Source organism: Triturus cristatus, chromosome 6 (genome assembly GCF_964204655.1).
Source record: "Triturus cristatus chromosome 6, aTriCri1.1, whole genome shotgun sequence".
NCBI lineage: Eukaryota > Metazoa > Chordata > Amphibia > Caudata > Salamandridae > Triturus > Triturus cristatus.
Window position 1 is genome coordinate 320,190,859 of NC_140589.1, and position 21,766 is coordinate 320,212,624.

The 21,766-nt window shown below is 44.1% G+C and overlaps 1 protein-coding gene across 9 annotated transcripts in view; it reads right to left on the reverse strand.

Moving 5' to 3' along the window:
- Positions 1 to 6,244: 6,244 nt before the first annotated feature.
- The window catches only part of LPIN1 (lipin 1), a 421,902-nt gene continuing 406,380 nt past the window's right edge, over positions 6,245 to 21,766 (reverse strand). For all 9 annotated transcript variants that reach the window (XM_085610674.1, XM_085610673.1, XM_085610676.1 and 6 more), the window contains one exon: positions 6,245 to 9,944. In XM_085610674.1, the coding sequence (XP_085466800.1) occupies positions 9,785 to 9,944 (160 nt within the window). In that variant the 3' untranslated portion in view covers positions 6,245 to 9,784. The remainder of the gene's footprint in view (positions 9,945 to 21,766) is intronic.

The window sequence follows — 21,766 nt, forward strand, 5'->3', positions numbered from 1 at the left end:
GAAATTACATATATGAGAGGGTCTTATTTGCATCAAAATTATGGTTAGTGCTCTAAAAAACTAAAATGAGGACATATTTTCTGAGTTTTCAAATAGCGACAAAGCACTTTTAAATTATTTGTAATCTTTATGTTTTTTTATCCAGTTGACCACTTGATTAAATGTTGCACTTAGGGGAGAGGATGTGCAGACTTTGCAACTGGGGAACCAGGTTGGAGTTTCTGTTTCAGCTCAACATTCTGTGATTCTGGTCAAATCACTTAATCTCCCCATGTCTACAACCAAAATGAATTTGATCTTGTGTGATGCAACCAATGCTCATGTAAAGTACTCCAATACCTGACAAGTCTACACTATATAAAACTGCAAATACACAAAAAATAAGTGTTTTGCACACTTCTGTCATTGGGCTACATGTGGGCTACATCTGGGTGATATTTGTGCTGCATTTGGGCTCTTTTGTCTCTGGTGGCCATCTTGGGAGATTTATTTGTTATGAAGTTTCCTAATTTCTCATTTACTGCAGTCTCCTCAGTAGGAAATGCTTTCAGTTATTTACTTTGATTCCATCAAGAAGGTATTCAGATATGTCACACATTTGCCATAAATTCTGAATGTTAGCACTCTAGTTGCTCATTAGATCACTTTAGTAAAGCTACTGCTCACCACGGAAGTCTGCTGCTGGTATTAAAAGTGTATGTTTCAGTCTGCATAACAGAATTTTTTTATGAAATAGAAGAGGATTTGAGAAGTCACTCAAAATGTGCCCTAATTTTTCTTTCTTCGGCACTAATCATAATTTCTATGGCAAAATGAACCCCCTCATTGTGTTTCTTTTTAAATGAAATGTTTTAAGTGTTACCAGTTTATTCCAATCAAGATGGCTTCAGGTGTGCCATACTTTTGTCATAAGTAAGACAGTAAGCGCTCTAGTTGTTCTTAAGAACACTCTGGGACATTCTGTCATTGGGCTATACTTGGGCTACATCTGGGTGATATTTGGGCTACATTTGGGCTCTTCTGTCTCTGGTGGCCATCTTGGGAGATTTATTTGTTATGAAGTTTCCTAATTTCCTCATTTACTGCAGTCTCCTCAGTAGGAAATACTTTCAGTTTTTTACTTTGGTTCCATCACGAAGGCATTCAGATGTGTTACACATTTGCCATAAATTCTGAATGTTAACAATCTAGTTGCTCATTAGATCACTGTAGTAAAGCTACTGCTCACCAGGGAAGTCTGCTGCTGGTATTCAAAGTGCATGTTTCAGTCTGCATATCAGAATTTTATTTATGACATAGAAGAGGATTTGAGAAGTCAAAATGTGCCCTAAGTTTTCTTTCTGTAGCACTAATCATAATTTCTACGGCAAAATGAAACCCCTCATTTTGTTCCTTTGTAAATTAAATGTTGTAAGTGTTACCACTTTATTCCACTCAAGATAGCTTCAGGTGTGCCATATTTTTGTCATAAGTAAGACTGTTAGCGCTCTAGTTGTTCGTTAGAACACTCTGGGACATTCTGTCATTGGGCTATACTTGGGCTACATCTGGGTGATATTTGGGCTACATTTGGGCTCTTTTAGCACTCTAGTTGCTTATTAGATCACTGTAGTAAAGCTACTGCTCACCAGGGAAGTCTGCTGCTGGTATTGAAAGTGCATGTTTCAGTCTGCATGTCAGAATTTTTATATGAAATAGAAGAGGATTTGAGAAGTCACTCAAAATGTGCCCTCATTTTGTTTCTTTTTAAATTAAATGTTTTAAGAGTTACCACTTTATTCCAATCAAGATGGCTTCAGGTGTGCAATACGTTTGTCATAAGTAGGACTGTTAGTGCTCTAGTTGTTCTTTAGAACACTCTGGGAAGCTGCAGTAGAACACAAAGGAATCAACTGACAGTCTCTGCCCTTGTTGGATGTACATGTTTTACTGAGAATGTCAGACTTCCAAACCTCTGTGGGAAAAGCATGAGAAAATAGTTTTCTCTCAAACACGATTCATGATATCACAGCAGAAGGCTTTTTCACAAAAATCACCTTAGAACACACCACAATTCCTAAAATGAGTATGGTACCATCAACAAATGATTTATAATGTAACTAAAGTCTTAAAACCTTCTATTAACTGCAATGCTTTTTATTAAGGTGCTATCATGTATATTGGTCCCAAGATGACTGCCAACACTTCTTGGATGAAGTACTGGCAGCCAATCAGATCTCACGATGAGATGTGTGGTTAGGCTCCGCCCAGCTATATCTATCTTTTTAACTCTAATTTTCTCAGGAACTACTGAACTTATTTACACCATTTAAGCAAAAGGCACGAGTCTGAACTTAGGACTACCTCTTTGCCAAATTTGGTGTAATTCCGTTCAGCAGTTCGGGCTGTAGCTGCATCAACAGGTCCTATGGGAAAATGCATGGGGAAAACCCGTTTTGGGACCCCCCTTTTTTCTCGCCCCCTGCTTGACGATTCACCGTGAAATTTTCAAGATAGGAGCAGACCGGAGCTGGCCAGAAGTTTGCAAAATTTCACGAAGATTCGTCAATCGGCGCCAACGTTATTCCAAATAGAATGTTGCAGATTTCCTATGGAAAATAGGTCCTAACTATAACTACCTACTGGCGACTGCCAGTAGGTAATATATATACACACAACCACATACATAATATACATATATGCACACACCAAGAGATAGGTAAAGAAAATCCTTCTTCTCAACTATATCTGTGCCCTTCCTCGGGAAGCAGAACACCTCCCCACAAAGCATGGAAGATGGATGAGGAGGTAATCCATCTATGAAAGAAAAGAACCTCTGACACTTTATTTCCAGCAATACCTGTTTATTAGAATATATAGCACTTTTTCATTTCTTCTTTATAAGCATTGCCACATACCATATTCGAAACATATACGCCACAGTGTAAACAATATAGCCTTCTCGGATGTATGGATACCTCCCATAACAACCACTTATTCGATACTGTGAGACAGCATGACAGGTGGGAAAACCTCCCAGGTTAAATAAAATAAACACTTTAGAAAAAACAAATATTTAAAAGATTAGCTCTGCACATGTAGATGTGGTATTGTGCATGGGTATGAGGTATGTATATTTCTGCTCCACAACAAGCAAGTATGCCTGGGATAGTGGATATCAACATACATTCATATGGTTTATGGGGGGGGAAAAAACAAATTCCACAAATTAAGTGCATCAACCAATGACAAGCCTAGATTTTCATTTTTACAAGTAATATAAACATATTTGAATTACATTATAAAATCAAAATGCTTGGTAATCTGTTAAATTCTTTATTATATGGTTTTATTTATTGTAACATGAAAATAATTATTTACTTGTTGGTAATATGTAAAATATTAATTTTTTAATATGTCTAACTATCAGGCTGGGAATCTGTGGAAACTCTTTTTACTTCTACTGTTCTGCACAGAGCACAACTGCTGAACACACTAAATTTGCACAGCTTTTCTTCCTTTATACTGCTTTTTGGAACCCCACCAGGGAGTACACATCTGCTGTGTGTTCTCTAACAGAGCTTATGTTATATTCTTTTGTGCATCGTACAAATTATGAGAACTGGATTTCCTTAAGAGAAAGGAATATAAATCGTTCGATTAAAAAAAATGCCAAAGCTGGAGAACTACACTTACAGGTCGGTACATTTTTATTATTCAGTGTATAATGTTTAAAAGATTTGCATGTCTTTCAGAATACATTATTATTTGTGATCATTTCTTAACTACAACCGGGAGAGAAAGCCGCACTCCAAAAAAGAATAAAGGTGGTTACGGCTTGCGAGAGGGTCATTCTTCTCATCTCCCAAAAATGTAAATACTCTGGCCCAAATTTGTGGCGGCTTTAATGTTTAATATTATCATGCAATATTTGACAATAAATGACATGGGAAGGAGTGTGAGGCGGTATTCTCAATTAGCAGATTCCTCATTATTATTGGTTGTATGACACAACCACGCATTCATTTTCCACGCTTTCCTTAACAACGTTGGCGGAACAACGAATGTGTCTGAACCAAGCATTCCATTTACAATGCAAGTCGTTACAACGACTTGCATTAAAGGGTGTTGGACTTTGGAATAGTATAATTTACTATTCCAACTCCAGTCACCGTAACAGTAGGGAAAGCATCCAATGCCGCTTGACCTAACGCTTATCGTTGTAATGACTTGCGTTGTAAATGTAATGCGTGGTTCAGACGCATTCGTGATTCCGCCCGCGTTGCTAAGACAATGCATTGTTCGACGGTCGTAGTATTTGCCGTTTCCCATTATTATCTAGCCAAATGTTAAATGTGCATCAGTGTAGCAGCACTGTTTCATAAAAGTCTGAAAACTTTTCCATGCTGTAGCCTTACATGGCTCCTAAAGGCAAGCTTTGACAAACGCTGCCGTCATATCTTGTTGTGACCTTTTTGAACAGGAAGTAACTCTGCATACTGATAGCAGAATCTTACGAAGCCTGTCACCCGTTGGCCTCGTTTACAAATCATCTGTCCTTCATTACAATCACAAAAGACACAAAAGACTTTTGGAAAGCTGTTTTGGCATTCAATGTATTTTGCAGTTACTTCTTGGTTCTGGAAAAAACTGGAAATGGAACAATTTAGTTCATATGAATGAGGCTGTCCAGCCACTCTTGTATTTTATCTTGCTACCACTGCTTAATACATACATTGATGCATGCTCAAGATCCGATATTGCTATCACTAAGAGGAATTACATTAGGTCCTCCATTTGAAAAATCAGAGGATCTAAGTGCGTGGGCCAATGCCAAATATAGAAAGACTCACACTTCTTTTTCCTTGCAATTTCTGGTGGAAAATAACAATGAAATGCCTGCCTGCCAACTAAAGTCCATGCAACCACTTGACTGGCCAAGATGTTCGAGTTTTAGGTCTCCTCCTTACTGCGCATTAAGCCACCATGTGTCCATAACAAAAACATGCACCTCTGGACTAGTGAAAGGTAGATATCTATTTATGCTCCATGTGGATGTTCATACCTTCAAGGCTTGCCTCAATGGCATGTGACAAAGCCTCAAAGTCAGAATTTTGCTCACTTAGGATTATTCGTGTCTTAAGAGCAAATTTCTCAAGTTATTACAATTCACAAAGAATTTTTTAGAGTACTGGGAAGCTGTGACTTTTACAACTTCTCAGGTATATTCATATGTGTCACACAATCAAAAGGAAACAGTGCATTTGCTAACGTTCTTCTCCATGGGGGGCATTTTCCCATGGAAAAACTCTTTTCCTTCCACCCCAACAAAAATATTGTGATTGTTTGTAGGTGGGAAACTAACTGCAAATGTTTTATAACTGTCCACAAGCAAAGGTTTGTGAATGTTAACTAACTTTTGCAAGTACCTTCCCCTGAAACACCAACAACTTTCTGTGATGAGGGAATTTACTTGCACATATATTTACACCAACCTGGTGTAATTTTATGTGTGAGTAAATTTTATACATTTCCACGTACAAAGTAAAAAAAAATTCATTCGTAAATCTTGCTTGTAGTTCATCAGTTGTCACTTAGGTACAAAAGTGGTTGTATAAATGAGACTCAAAGCAATCTGACTTGTCTGAGTACATGGCTCTTGTACTTCATGTTGCAAGTTTCTCATGTGCAAAGAAAATTTTAGTATTAGGCTGCTGAAAGTCAATATTAGGTCTAATAAAGCTGTGCAATGACTAAAGATGTACTTACTCAACCTGAGAAGGGTCTGTAAATTGCACGGACTCTGCTTCACTGGGCTTGCTATTGTCCAGCAGGAACTCATTTCTACTCCTAGAAATTGGATGACCTTTGTTACAAATGGAACTGCTTTTTCCACGTTGCCCATGTGAAGTTCAGGGAGGGAGCATAGCTAGAATTGCATCACTTTCAAATAAAGTGTTCATCTGATGCTCTAAATCACTTAAATCATCAGGGCGTTGGGTTAATCTGGATGTCAAAATATACATACTGGAGGTCTCCTATGTAAATGTGTGCTTTTTCTTCTATAACAGTAACATGATTAATATGGGTGACATTTGCTGAAGATTTGTTTTGAGAAAGAATTGTTGGGGATCCAGAGACTTCTTCATAGCAAGCATCTGGACTAGGCCCTTTGCTCCTTTTATTTATGTGGTACTCTTGGTATGGTGACGTTAGTCTTAGTGGCAAACAGCAGCCTTAAGATGTTGGAGTAGCCGCCACTGATTTGGGGCCAGAACAGTTATACATTTTTGGGAGATGAGAAGGGGGTCCCTCTCCCAAGCCATTGCCACTTTTAAGCTTTTTGGAGTGTGACTTCCACACTCAAAACTCTGCTTTCCCTCCTGGTTGGAGATAAGAAATGATCACAAATTATAATGTCGTCTGGATAAGGATAATAAATGTAGTTATCATGAGGGTCTTCCTGCACCGTGTTTTTACCCACAAAACTCAGATTCCCTACAAAAAGCGTTTTTTCTTGGTTGTCTTTGGCATAGTGAAAGAAAATAATTTGAATATAGAGCTCACTGCACAAACTGTCTGGCTTATTGATTAAATTTTTTTTAGTGCTGATTAAACAAAAAGCCCCCACTGAGTAGAACATAACGGTAAAATACTTGTGTTCTTGGCATCCATTCTATTGGTTGATAGTACAGAACTCACTTTCATCATTCTCTTTAATCACAAAAAACTATTGATGAGTATGACATAATTCCCATGAAACATAGTTTATAAAACCGCTGCTGTCTGCACAATAACAATAGCCAAATATTTTCATTGTATATAATAACTGAGAATCATGATTGCTGTTAAAGATGAAAAAAGTCAAAAAGTGTTTTTTAAAGTAATGTCAATAAACACATAGAAGCTGTCTTTTGCAAATGGTGCTACTGATATGTTATTGAAAATGTGAGTAATGTTGAGAATGTCTCAAATAGCAAATCACAATGTCTTCCAACCACTCTGGGAGATTCCCAATCTGGACTATATTCATAGATGTAACTGCATGCATACAATTTTGTATTTTGTTTCAAAATCAATGACGCGGACAAACACACAAATCACAATAGCAAAAAGTGCTCCTTTTGGCATTACTACGTAAGCAGGAAGTACAGAACTTCTTTCACAGAAAGAAAACAATTGATCAAACAGCTCTATTTAGTTGTTCCTGCCACTGGCAAAGTACTTCTTAAAATGAAGAATATAGCGGAGAAAACAAAAGCACAGTGACAAGGGCAACAACAAACCAAAGATTCCATGTGGCAAACAATTGACACACAAATTTAGCCAAACATGTTCAGCTAATGCAAAAGCTGAATACATGATTTCATCAATCACACCCACTTCACAGTGCTAAACACACAAAGTCTTCCAATCCCAAAGGCTGTCAAGGTAGTGTTTTTTCACTGACTGTCATCATTTTTGGCTGCTTTTGAGTTACACACATTGGTGGAAAATTCCAAATGACCTGACTGAAAATGTTTCTTTGGGATATAGTTGCTGGTTGTTAGACATCTGATCTAATCATCTACCATGGAGAACATTCCAAATGGTTCCTCTTGAAACATGGAACTAGTTATTGGCATTGTCTATTGGCTTAGGTTGCTATATTTCTTAACTTGTACATTTTCTGTTTGTTTTCTGTTACACATATATAGTTCAAGGTCCAGAAATAAATATGCTGCAACTGGATCCAGGAAAAGCCATTTGGAAGGCATCAAATGGAATTTCCACCATAGAAATGAGTTGCTCTGCTAGTTTCGGATGCATAAGGCAGCAGGATTCCTTCCCGTCCCTGGGCCGTGAACACAAAATGGTGATTTGATTAAAGGCATCATGTCAAACCACAGGCTGGTGGCAAAATAGATAAGGTTTATATGCAGACAATGCAGCTCTAAGCTGCAAGCGTCAAAGGCATATAGCAAAGTAATATAAATAACACTAACAGCGATGAAATGATGATACAAAAATATTCTCTTAAATTAAAATATTCTATTTTAATACTCTCAGCAACACACTGCCTCACAGCGGAGAGTACAGGTAGAAAGAACACTGTCTTCTTCAGAAAAGTCAGTGGCGACAGTCCACCTTGCATACAACCCTATCAACAGTCATTGTCACCAGTAAGTTCAAATAAAGCACTTCACATGATCACTTCTAGTGATGGGGCTTTCATAGGCTAAGTCACACAATGAAACAGCATGTAAAAATAGAAAGAAATAATGGGTGAACAACATATTTTACATGTCAGACGGAGTCCAACATACTGACATTGTGATGAAACCCAAACCTCCTCACAAGAGCAGCCAGTTTAGACTCAGACTGGATGTCAGGCTGAGTAAAATATACTAACTATAAAATGGCCCCATGGGGTCTTAGGGGAGCTGCCATTCTAGACTAGTAATAGAAGACAGACTGAGTTCAACATACAGTGTGATGACCCCTAAATGACCTCACATGAGCGGTCATCTTAGACCGGGAAGTTCTGAACAAGATGTGAAAACGCTTTTGAAGTAGTGCGACTCCCTGTTATTATAATTTGTACATAGTTTCAAGTGGGGGAAATGCCTCTCCAGAGTACCACAATCCATATCCCATGGCTTAGATTGAAGCACAATATAAAAAAATTACCTAAAATAAAATCGCACCTCAATTTCTCAATGAGTTTAACTCAAGACTCAGAAGCACCTTGCCCACTTACCCATAACTTTCCTCCTTTTAAAAATCCTTTGCTAAGCTGTCGTTTTTCTCCTTACAAAAAGGCCTAGTAGTTGCGTGGCTTACTCCATCATGAGGCATCGGCTTAAACTGCATCAATCCTACACGCCAATAGAACTCCCATCTTACTTCCAGCTGGCCGGCATCTAGTCACTCGTAGTATGGAAATCTAAAAACTCGAGCTCTCTTGTTGCATTATATGTGTGACTCGTAGAGTCACTACACGCAGCCCAGAAATTCTCACCAAATGGGAAAATGTTTAAAAGGGAAACCTAGCAATGCACCACACGACCATCTGACATCTTTGCATCCACCTTATTTGAAAGCCTCCCTAAGAGCTCTTTGAGTGAATCATTTTTTCACATTTTGTGCAAAACACAAGAAGAGCATTGTGACTAGATGCCAGTTACACACTCATTAAATGAGGCACAGAATAGTGAAGTGAGACGTCTGGCATCATATGGCATCTCAGTAAAAAGCTGAGTCTATGAACAAGTAACCAAGCTCCAAACTCAGTCGCTGCAAGAAAAAGAAACCCTTTAGGTGACATGGCCTTCTGAGAATAAACAAAGCTTATGAAACTAGTAATACTATTACTACTAAGTGCCTGAACGTGTCCCCAGGGGCACCTTAAGTGCTTTATCACTGCAGTTAATCACTCACTTTATGTCCTTCCACTTTACATTTTTAAAAGCACCAGAAGAAGGTTAGCGTGATCACTGTAAAATAAATGTTAACAGTACCATACTTTTTAAATATTCTTAGACACACATTTATGTCACAATCCTGCTGACTGAGGCGATTCCCATGACAGAACATAGTCCTTGAGATACCACCATGTTCAAGCTTCTCCTTCCATTGCCAAACCAGTGTATTACTCGACTTGATTAATGTGCTTCGAGATGCTGTCAATAAATAAATAACTTCATGGTATAAAAACAAAGTCAGCTGGTGAGCTTCACTGTGGCAGCGGAGAGGCACAGCAGTATCTCCTGCGTCTTTGGGTGACAGAGTCCTTCGACGATGGTCCTAGCATCCTTAAGTGCCCTTAAGTAGAGTCTGGGTGGATATCGGGGTTCTCGAAGGGTGGCAGAGGCTCCCTCCAGTAGGTAAACTGGCTGAAGTTGTCGGAGCATGGGAAGCCCGAGGAACGGCTTCTATTAAGGAACGGGAACACGTGGTCGACCACTTCACAGAGTCTCACGTACCTGTAGGGACAGAAGAAGGGCACCATGACTAGAACCAAAGAGGCACACTGGCTCTGCTGTGAAAGAGAAATAAACACCAGCAAGACACCCCCAGCAAACACCCACAAGTACAATCTGGTTCTATGTGAAGATGGATCCGACGAATAAGAATCTTCCTGGAGCAAATAGTACTCCTATTCAGGGACCTCCAAAGGGCGCGGCACAAATCTGTGTCTTGGACACCTCACATAAGCCTTGAATTCAGGAAACAAAATAAACAGTACACCAGAAGTTACAGTTTAGGGGCCTAGTCACCAAAACGCTTGTGGTGGGGAGCATTGCTATGGAGTCTTTGGCAAACATAGTGCATGCAGGAGTTATATAGCTGCAGGACCATAGTTGGTTTGAATCAGAAAATATTTAGTCTGGTAATGATTATTAGGGAAATCACTGGAGAAGTGTTTTAACGAAGATTCCATTAACTTAATTAAAAATATGGTGAGATCTAAAATACTTCACTTGGGCCCTGGTGTATAGTAATACTCACAGTGCCTAGAAAATAAGTATTGCCAACGTCCAAGGTATTTCACAGACGTCCACTGCAGTTGACTCCACCCACAGCTCCTGTGCTACTATCGACATACAGTACAAACTGTATGGATGGCCGGGACATCCTATCTTTATCATTTTTTTAAAATAATATTGAACAGTTAAACTCTCCACTGAAGTGCTCTTCTAATAATATAGTGCACCATGTGGTGGACTCTGAAAAATATGTGCCAGCGTTTAGATATGAATGTTGCTGATGAGCATTGGAAAACACAGGTACAAATTAAGCACTGGTATTACTTTTGAAAATATGTTCAATTAATCCTAGAGAAGAAATGTATATGTTAACTTCGTCATTTAACAGGTTATAGATTTCAAAAAACCTACAATTTGTATGTAGCACATTTATGAGTGCACAGTTGTTTACAATGCTAGAATTGGAAAACCTTTTCTCCTGGAAATGAATATGCTACTTACCAGTATGCATCTGTTCTTGGCATGTAGGGCTGCTGACATTCATATCTGTGCATAGATCGCCGCCTAGTGTTGGGTCCGGATGTTTGCACGTTGTTGTCCTGGAAGAGTCTTCGAAGTGTCCTTGGATAGGTGACTCCTCCCCTGGACTACAGTGCGCATGGGCATCCTCTCCATCCTCAGATTGTTTTTCGCCATTGTGGCAGTGATGGAGTAGATACAGAAAGTGATGACCATGCTTGCAATAATTCTGAGAGCTGCAGCTGCGACAGGCGCCGGGGAGGAGGGAGGGCGATATGAATGTCAGCAGCCCTACATGCCAAGAACAGATGCATACTGGTAAGTAGCATATTCAGTTCGAGGCATGTGGGCTGCTGAATTCATATCTGTGCATAGAATACATAGCAGTGCCCTCTATTGGCGGCGGCTACCCGTGCCAGCTGCAGCGGTCTGAAAAAGTGTTTTGAGAACAGCCTGTCCTACAGCTGCCTGCTGTTTTGACTGCACATCTACGCAATAGTGTTTTGTAAATGTGTGTGTAGTGGACCATGTGGCTGCTCTGCATATATCATGCAGGGGAATGTTTCCTAGGAAGGCCATGGAAGCCCCCAACTTGCGTGTTGAGTGGGCTCGTGGTGGAATAGTTAATGTGCGTTTTGCCTTTTGATAACAGATTTGAATACACTTAACTATCCATCTGGCTATCCCTGCTTTGGAGATGGCGTTACCTTTGTGGTGTGGGGCAAAGGCAACGAACAGTTGTTTTGTCTTCCTGAAGGGTTTAGTCCTGTCGATGTAGTACATGAGGGCCCTCCGTACATCTAGTGTATGTAATGCCCTCTCTGCAACAGTTTGTGGGTTTTGGAAGAAAACGGGCAGTTCAATAGTCTGGTTCATGTGGAACTGCGATATTACCTTGGGCATGAATTTGGGGTTGGTACGTAGTACGACCCTGTTGGCGTGAACCTGAATAAATGGCTCTTGAACGGTTAGTGCCTGGAGTTCACTAACTCTTCTTAGGGAAGTGATCGCTACCAGGAAGGCTACTTTCCAGGTAAGGAATTGAATCTCGCATGAGTGTAGAGGTTCAAAGGGTGGACCCATCAGGCGTGTGAGGACCAAGTTGAGGTTCCACATTGGAGCCGGTGGGTGACTAGGTGGAATGACTCGTTTGAGTCCTTCCAAGAATGCTTTGATGGCAGGCACTCTGAAGAGAGAGAGGTGCTGCCTGGTTTGCAGATAGGCTGATATTGCGGTCAAATGGACCCGTATAGAGGTGTACGCCAGATTGCATCGGTATAGGTGTAAGAGGTAACATATGATGTTGTGGATGGATGCGTCCAGCGGGTTAATGTCATTATTACCGCAATAAATGACGAACCGTTTCCATTTGGCTGCATAGCAAGCTCTTGTAGTGGGTCTCCTGGCCTCCTTGATGATGTCCATACAGTCAGGTGGCAGATTGAGATAGCCAAACTCTAGGACTTCAGGAGCCAGATCGCCAGGTTCAGCTGTTGCGGATCTGGGTGCTGAACCTCTCCATGGTTCTGCGTCAAATGCGCGGGTTTGATCCGCAGCCTTTGATGCGGTACCACGGAAAGTTCGAGGAAGGTGGTGTACCACGGCTGGCGTGCCCACGTGGGAGCAACTAGGACGAGTGTCAGGGAGTGTTGTCGGAGTTTGCGAGCCACCAGCGGTATCAACGGTGCTGGAGGAAAAGCGTACGCAAATTTGCCGGACCAGTTCATCCATATCGCATTGCCCTGCGACTGCGGGTGTGGGAATCTGGCGGCGAAGCTTTGGCATTTTGCGTTTTCGCTTGTCGCGAATAGGTCTATTTCTGGGTGACCCCACTGCTGGAAGTACGGTTGGAGTACCGATGGGTGTAACTCCCACTCGTGCATCTGGTGGCTGTGTCTGCTGAGCAGATCCGCCATCTGGTTGTCCTTGCCGGGGAGGTGTTCCGCCATGAGGAACATGTTCCTCTGAATGGCCCACTTCCACATGCTCTGAGCCAGATGAGACAACTGTGGAGAGTGTGTCCCTCCCTGCTTCTGTATGTAGTACATTGCGGTCATGTTGTCCGTCCGGATCAACACGACCTTGTTGCACAGATGTACTTTGAAAGCCTTCATGGCCAGGAAGATTGCCATCAGTTCCAGAAGGTTGATGTGCATCTTCTTCTGTTGTGTCGTCCATAGTCCCTACACTGTGTAGTGGAGTACATGAGCTCCCCAACCCTGGAGAGACGCGTCCGCTGTCAGTACTATTTGTGGAACAGGCTCTTGGAACGGTCGGCCCTTGCAAAGGTTTTGTGGATTCCACCAATGCAGAGAGTTGTATGCCCGACCGCTCACCAACACTAGGTCTTTCAACTGTCCTTGAGCCTGATTCCACTGACGTGCTAGGCACTCCTGAAGTGGGCGCATATGTAATCTCGCGTGCGGGACTATGAAGATGCAGGAGGCCATCATGCCTATCAACTGCATAAACACTCGCGCTGGAAGCGAGTGGTTGGGTCTGAACTTGGAGATCAGCGCTTGTATGCCGTTGATCCTCACTAAATTTGGCTGAGCTGTGGCCGCCAGAGTGTCTATAGTCGCACCTAGGTACTGTTGTACGTGTGCGGGCTGGAGATGAGACTTTGGGTAATTTAGTGAGAATCCCAGACTGTGAAGAAGGTGAATGGTACGGGACACGTGGCTTGCACATTGCTGGGCCGATCTCGCTTGAACGAGCCAGTCGTCTAGGTAGGGGTAGACGTGTATGTGCTGTCTCCGTAAATGTGCCGCCACCGTAGCTAGGCACTTTGTGAAAACCCTGGGCGCTGTTGTCACGCCGAAGGGAAGGACTTTGAACTGATAGTGCTGCCCCTGAACAGTGAACCTGAGGTATTTTTTGTGTGAGGGGTGGATGGGTATGTGAAAATACGCATCCTTGAGGTCCAGTGATGCTAGGAAGTCTCCCTGCTGGAGAAGCGGAAGGACTTGCTGTAGAGTGAGCATGTGAAAGTGCTCCGAAAGAATGTACTGGTTCAGGGGTCTCAGGTCTAATATAGGCCTGAGCGACCCGTCCTTTTTTGGAATTAAGAAGTAGAGGGAGTAAACCCCCGTGCCCCGCTCGTGGACGGGTACGACCTCGATAGCGCCTTTTAGAAGCATACTTTCTACCTCTTGCTGTAAGAGCGTCAAGTGCTCTGAGGACATAGGACGGTTTCTTGGTGGTATTGTGGGTGGAGTGGAAGTTAACTCCAGACAGTAACCGTATTTTATAATATCTTTGACCCACCTGTCCGTGGTGATGGAGTTCCACGTGGACAGGAACCGTTGTAGCCTTCCCCCGACAGGTGTTATGTGGTCGGGAGGAAGGGAGAGGGCGTCACTGCTTGTTCTTGGGGGAGGACCTGGTGTTGCCGTAGCCACGTCCTCTGCCCTTGGTACTGGAGCCACGATAGCCACCTCGGGTGTTCTTATCGTAGGTGGTCTGCGCATTACCCTTGTTATATGTTTGTTGTGACCCCTGTCCTCTGCCTGCTCCCTTGTTTCCGGGGCGACGAAAGGAGCCGCTCCGAAAGGACTGAGTTTGTAGGGCGCCCATGGACTTTGCAGTGTCCGTGTCCTTTTTTATCTTCTCGAGGGTGGCGTCAACCTCAGGCCCGAACAAAAAGTCGGGGTTGACGGGCTGATTAAGGATATTGTTTTGTACCTCAGGCTTGAATCCTGAGATACGTAGCCAGGCGTGACGTCGTAGGATGACGCTAGTGTTGATGGCCCTGGCAGCCGTGTCAGCAGCGTCTAGTGCACATTTGATGGCAGCATTTGTGAGTAGCTGTCCCTCTCTGATAAGGATTTCTGCACCTTCTTTGTAGGGGTCAGGGAGGTGTTGAAGGAGTTGCTCCATTGTGTCATAGTGCGCCCTATCGTAGCGAGCGAGGAGCGCTTGAGTGTTAGCTATGCGCCATATGCTTGCAGCTTGTGCGGCAACTCGCTTGCCGGAGGTCTCCAGCACCTTGGACTCCTTGTCCGGGGGAGGAGCGTCACCCGTTGTCTGCGAGTGTGCCCTCTTGCGGGCATTCGCCACAACGATGGAGTCGAGTGGTAATTGTCCTCTGATGTAAGTAGGATCCCCAGGTGCTGATCTGTATTTCTTATCGATCCTGGGGTTTATCACTCGTGCCCTGGTGGGTTCCCTGAAAATGTCAGTGGCTGGCTTAAGGACCCCCTTCAACATTGGCAGAGTCTTTACATGTCTTTCTGAGGATGCAAAGGTGTCCATTAGAAAGTCATCTTCGATGATATCAGAGTGAAGCTGTACATCATGGTTGTTCGCCGCCCGTTCAATCAGAGCGTTGAACGCCGCAGTATCCTCTGTGGGTGACGTTTTTGCCCCATATAGTTGTGGGTCCTGTGCATCAAGAGGTGCACTGGGGTCTGCAGGGTCGCCCCAAGTTTGGTCAGGGTCCTGCTGGTCATCAGGGTCCGTGTCCACATGGTAGGGGACTTGTTCACCCATGTAGTCCTCCAATGCATCCGTGTCGGAGCGTGTGGGGGAGGCCCGGTGTGGATCCTGGTAGGGTGAATGAAAGGGTTCATACAGGAGAGGTTCTGTGTCCACAGGCAGCTTCCTCTTTAGCGGGATCCTGAAAGGTTCCAATGGCGGTTCCGAAGTTATCCTTCGGTCGTGGAGAATCATCCTGCCAGTGTCGGCGTCGATGACGCGTGACGGAGACGGCTCGACAGGCGTAACCGCAGTTTTGGTGGCCTGTGTCCTGAGTTGAAACGCCTTCGGGATTGTGGATGGAGGCAAGCCGAAGGTAATGCTGGTCGGCACCGACGAAACCGCTGGATCGATCGAACCCGACTGGTCCTGGAGGGCAGCCTTGGTTTTGCAGCCTGGCATTGCGCCAGGCCGTACTCGGGGCGCCTTAGAGGTCGTGGCCCCCGCCAGGGTCGTCGAGGCGGCTGCAGATATCTTCTGCGCCCGTGGTGCATCGAGCCGAGGTGCGGAGATCACCGTCGACGTCTTCGACACGTGAGGTTTCGGTGTCGTCGAGGGAGTGCTGCGAGGCGTAGCAGGCGGGATGGCCCTCGGTGTCGGTGGCGTCGACGCCGGTAACCGAGCAGGTTTTTCGGCGCCGATGGCCTTCTTCCGTTTGTCGACTCCCATGTCGCCCGTCTCGAGTTCGGCACCGAAGTCCCCCTTGGTGCGGTCGGTGCCGACACGGTGCGCCGGCGTCGAAGGTGTTGAAGGCCTCGATCCGACTAGCGCCACTTTCAGTTTCGGTTTCGTAGGAACCTGAGCAGCTTTCGGTTTCGGTTTCGTGGAAGGGAAACCAGCTGGCTTAAGCGGTAATGGCTGCCGCTGAACGTCCGAGGCCGGGCCCGAGGGCGGGGCCGAAGGACTGCGTGATAGGTCTCGGGTAAGGCCCGAAGGCGATCCCTCGACCGGAGCCATAGTCTGTGGCACTGGTGAATTCTCGGTTTGAACAGGTAGGCCTTGTTCATCATCGGAGCTACTCTCTTCGGCCCCTAAGGCCTCCTCGTCGTCTCCTACCTCGGTGTCGTCTTCACCTCTGTGGAAGAGTGACTCGTCGGCCTCGTCCGATCCGGGTTCTTGGTCGGAAACGGGACTGGAGGGTAAGACTTCTACTTCTTCGACGTCGTCCGCGTCGTCGAAGATGTCAGCTGGGGCCGGTGCCGCGTGCTGCGCTTCGAGCCTCGCCGCTCGACGATTCCGCAGAGTCTTCTTTGAACGGAACCGGGCACAGGCCATACATGTCGACTCGTCGTGGTCCGGCGAAAGGCATTTGTTGCACACCGGATGGACGTCGATGTGTGGGTACTTCGCATTACATACCGGACACCTTTTGAATGGCGTCCTCGATTCCATCGTCGAAGTAGTTGATGGGCAGGTAAATGCGAACAAAGTCGGTGCTGAAAGTTAGTAAACTAACAGAGAGTATCGAAAACCGATCGATAAACAGTACCGACGCGAACTAAAGGCCTTGTGGCCTCGACAAAATTTTTTCCTAACTTGAGCTAAGATAGCACATCCGAACCCAATGGCGGAAAAAAACAATCTGAGGATGGAGAGGATGCCCATGCGCACTGTAGTCCAGGGGAGGAGTCACCTATCCAAGGACACTTCGAAGACTCTTCCAGGACAACAACGTGCAAACATCCGGACCCAACACTAGGCGGCGATCTATGCACAGATATGAATTCAGCAGCCCACATGCCTCGAACCCTTAAATTCGGAGTCAAAGTGTGGCAGAGGAATGGCGGTAGAGGGACATAGCTTGAAAATCAGGGTCTGACAGAGAAAAAGAAAAAGGTTTGCAAAGAAATGGACAACAAGGACATATGGGACAGTAAATCTGTTCTAGATTACTTAATTGGCCAAAATTATTCTGCATTTTAAAATATCTTACAGGGTTAAGACACTGGCTGCATAGATCACTGTGTGCCAAGTAATTTTGAAGGGATTATAATGGCAGTAAGATAACCCTAGTGGTTAACACAGTAATGGGAGTGTTTTGTCCAGTCACAGTTTGCTCATAAAGCAGCAGAGAGGCTTAATGTGCCTGCACATCATGGAACATGCATGATTTTATTTAGAGAGGTAAGTGGGCTAATGCTTTTGGTGCTGAGGTCATTCGGTTACTTCCAGTTCATAAGTTGCAGGCCTCTTAATACAGCACAGGGATCTACTTATCAGCATCAAGGACCTGCAAGCAAACTACGCCATGAATTCAGATCCTTATTGTTTTTTTCTCAATCTGTTGTTATTCCAAGATTGCAAAGAAGTTAGTACTGTCAACTACAGTCTCTGCGTTATATGTTAACGGGGGGCTGCAGGGACCAGGTCTGGTCCTGACCCTTAATGGCGGCCAAAGGAATCTCTTGAGTGAGAAAGAAGGGGCAAATTCCTGTTTATTACCAATATAGTCTACACCTTCAGGGCAGACAAGGGAAGGGTAATGCGCTATTTCTGAAGGTTACAGAAAATCACAAAGCCTTGCCTTAAGACGGAACCATCTTCAGTTTTAAACCAATATCGGCCATAAACAGGGGCACAGTAAAAATTATGTGGCCCTACGAAATATTTTTCACAGTGCCACCACTACAATGGTGTAGCTGTAGAGCTTTCAGACTCAGCGTTGTCTGCTGCTGTGACAGACATTTTCCCCATGAAAGCGCTCCCACATGCATTGTGGGAGCTGCTTAGCGAGTATAATATGGCAGGCGGTCTATTACCCTGCAGCGGCATGAAGAACCTCCGGCGCCTATGCGAGTCTAGGTGTCATGTCGTGCAAAGTTGGAGACAGTCTCTCAGAAACGGAGCAAGTGGGAGACGCTTAGAAGTGCTTGGTCCCAGACCTCAATAGATTCACTGGCGGTGCCAGACATAAAGGCAGCTGGCGGGAATGATGTCTGAAAGGAAGTCCTCATTCTAAATGAGGTGAGGGATGTGGAGATGGGCAAGTGGTCTATTTGTAATTTCTTATGACTGCCCTGTTAACACCTGTCAGCAAATGACCCAGTTGGTTCCACTCTGTTGTGAAAACCTCTGTCCACAATTCAATGGGATCTTACATAATGCGCATTATGTATTCATTCCCTTTCTCCACCACCAACAGATCAGAACGTTACTTACACTTACAATAACCATGAGCAATGATCCCTCTAATTATGTTTTTCTGTGTGCAGCAGCATTATACTTGCAGGGGCACTTTCCTGGACTGTGAGTAAGAATACTGATGTGCCACTAAGTGAGTGATCGCCGTGAGTGAGCTATCATGTCTAAGTGGGATTGCGAACGTGGGACTGTATGACGTTACAACGCATACATTTACGATGCATGCCTTTGCAACGCAATTTTTACATCGCAACATCCTTTACAACGCATACATTTACATCGCATGCCACTACAAAACTGTTTAAACCTACATTTACAACGCATTCCAAAACATCGCATTATACCTTTACAACGCATACCATTACAACGCATACCATTACATTGCATTTAAGGTAAGTGTTGGATAGTGTAGGGGTGAAAATTACTATTCTAACTCCAGGGGGTGCAACAGTAGGGTAAGTGTTGGATAGTGTAGGGGTAAAAATTACTATTTTAACTCCAGGGGGTGCAACAGTAGAGTAAGTGTTGGATAGTGTAGGGGTACTATGCGGTGTAATGGTATGCGTTGTAATGACATGCGATGTAATGCCTGTGTTGTAGTGACATGCATTGTAGTGTCATGCGTTGTAGTGACGTGCTGTAAAGGATGTTGTGATGTAATGACTGCGTTGTAGCTGTAGTGCGATGTAATGACTGCGTTGTAAAGGTTGTTTCCCGAACGTGGGGTTGGTGAGAGGCTGAAGAGGCCTTGCCAATATCATTATTACTGATAGTGTCATTGAAGTAACTCCTCTTCGATTTCTTTTTTTTCTATAGTTTCTTTTTATTAACAAAAGGTTTCTCACCACATAACGTATGTTTGTTGCATTACAGTTAGCGGGTAAAGCACACAGGTCAACATCGAGTATTTTCTTCCTACTTAACTCAGTGTTCTTCAATTGGTATACATACATTAACAAGGTAGTTATTTTTAACATAAAGAATTGTCAGCCTCGAGTGAAACATGGTAGTACATTCAACACTCACAACCCAGTCATGTAGCATGGTTCTGTGACACAGAGACCGACGCCCCTTTTGTTGGGGCAGTGCAAGGGTTCCCTCTCTATGTGTTCCATCTGACCCAGATCTTCTCCCACTTCCTGGGACAGCCCCCATTTTCATAAACAGCATCTCCGCTATACTGCACGAACCCAAATCCTTCTTCCAGTCATTAATATATGGAATCATCGCCACCCCCCATTTCTGTGCAATATTATGTTTGGCTACCATCATCCCAGTGCAACCCAGGTTTGGTCGGTCCGTGACAAATCTGTGGCGTCCCAGATGTTCCGGAGACACATTTTAGCCGATAATGTCGTGTTTATACTCGTTAATCGATGTCAGGACAGCTCTCCAGTAGAATTGGACATCCGGGCATTCCCACAATATATGGAAGAAAGTTCCTACTTGGCCACAGTTCCCGAGACACTGTGCGTCTATCTGTTTGTTCATTTTTACCCTTATAGTGCAGGAGACATAAACTCTGTGGAGAATTTTTAGTTGCACTAGTTGGAACTGTAGTCTTATAGCGATCTTCCTCGGTGAAGCCAGGGCTTCTGCCCTGGCTTAGTCTTGCAATTCTTCCAAATCTATTTCCCAGCGTTTTCAAAGTTGGGAGGGAGTGGATGGGGTGTTATTTATAAGTTCACGGTATGTGAGTGAAATCGCCTTGTTGGAGAGGTGTTCCTTCAGCAGTCTGTCCTTCAGTGGAGATGATTCTGGTGGGATTTCATCGAGGGGCAGCACTGCCTGGAGGGCATGTTGAATTTTTAAATAGTGGAAGGTCTCTGAGGGGGCTAATTCATATGTTTTTGTAATGGATCACCCCTCTGGCTGTACACAAGTCCCCCACAGTAGAGATCCCTATCAAGTCCCATTTATCGAATCCCTGCCTTTTTGCCATGGTGCCTAGAAGTTCAGCCTCCCATAAAGGCGTGGCCTGCATAATCTTCTTTTCCCATCCCAGTTTTCGCAGGGTCGTGTGCCAGAGGGTGACTGTTAAAGCTGTTGGCCCCTCCTGTGAAAGATGTTGTGGATCGGTGTAAAGTGCACAGCGATATCTTCCCAGCCGGAGAACTAGGTGATCCATGCAATAGGCAGGTTCCTCACTGGGCTGGTAAGCCCAGTAATTTCTATTTCTAAAAGGGACCCAGTTGTACAATTTGGGCCCTGAAAGACCTTGTCTGGCACTGTAGACAAGTTTTAAAATATACCTAGTATGCACTGAATAAGTGAGGCATAGCTTTTATTACAGAGTACGATTTTGTGTTTTAAACTAACCACTAGCAGTATCCAAGCATGGGTATGTAAAGGGAGCCTTACTTTCTCTCTATGACTGGTTTCCTTTAGAAAATAGGAGGCACCAAAGACTCTGCTGAAGCAGATATAATTAACGTAATTTTAGCAAGTGACAACTTCTTCCAGTGAGTTCTTGCATCTTACATAGACACACAAGCAATGAAGCACTGCTGCTTTCCTACATGCTGCTACCCAGGCTGAGCTGGTATGGTAGCTTTGAACAATGAACACATTCTGCTTCTGACCGACCTGTAAATTGCAGTAGCTGCACTAAAAGAAAACACTAACTGAGAAGGGGGCTCGTGTTCCTGAATAGTGGATAAGTCACTAGGGAGAGTCACTGTTCCTGAGATAAGAGTCAGGAAAAGAGTTGTTTTAGAGAAATGGAAGGGAGTCGGTAAGACTTTCACTTGATGCCCTCACACATCCCGAAGGATGTCATGCTTCATCATGGGGAGGTGCTCTTTGTCGTGCCGGCGTTGCAATGCCCTACGGGTCCCCCGAAGGGTCACTCTGTCGGAGATCTTTTTTGTGATCTAGCCGTAAGGTGTGTGTGGGTCTGTGTGCAGTGTTACGTGAATATTGAGAACTAAAAATGACTAGAGGGTATCTAAGGTAGACTAATTTAATAAGGAGTATCCCTCTGTCATGGTTTAAAAGACTAAAAGGTTGTTTGCTACTCGAGGGTAGTTATGACCCTCAGTAGCCACACGACTGCAGTGTTTGTTTAAAAAGGGGAAAGGGTCGACATGTTTCACGCTGTAGTGTGGTCTCAGGAGGAGATCCTTCACGCTTCTTCAGGCCCATAGGGGAGTGATTGAGGTGATGGGGAAGATAGGTTATGC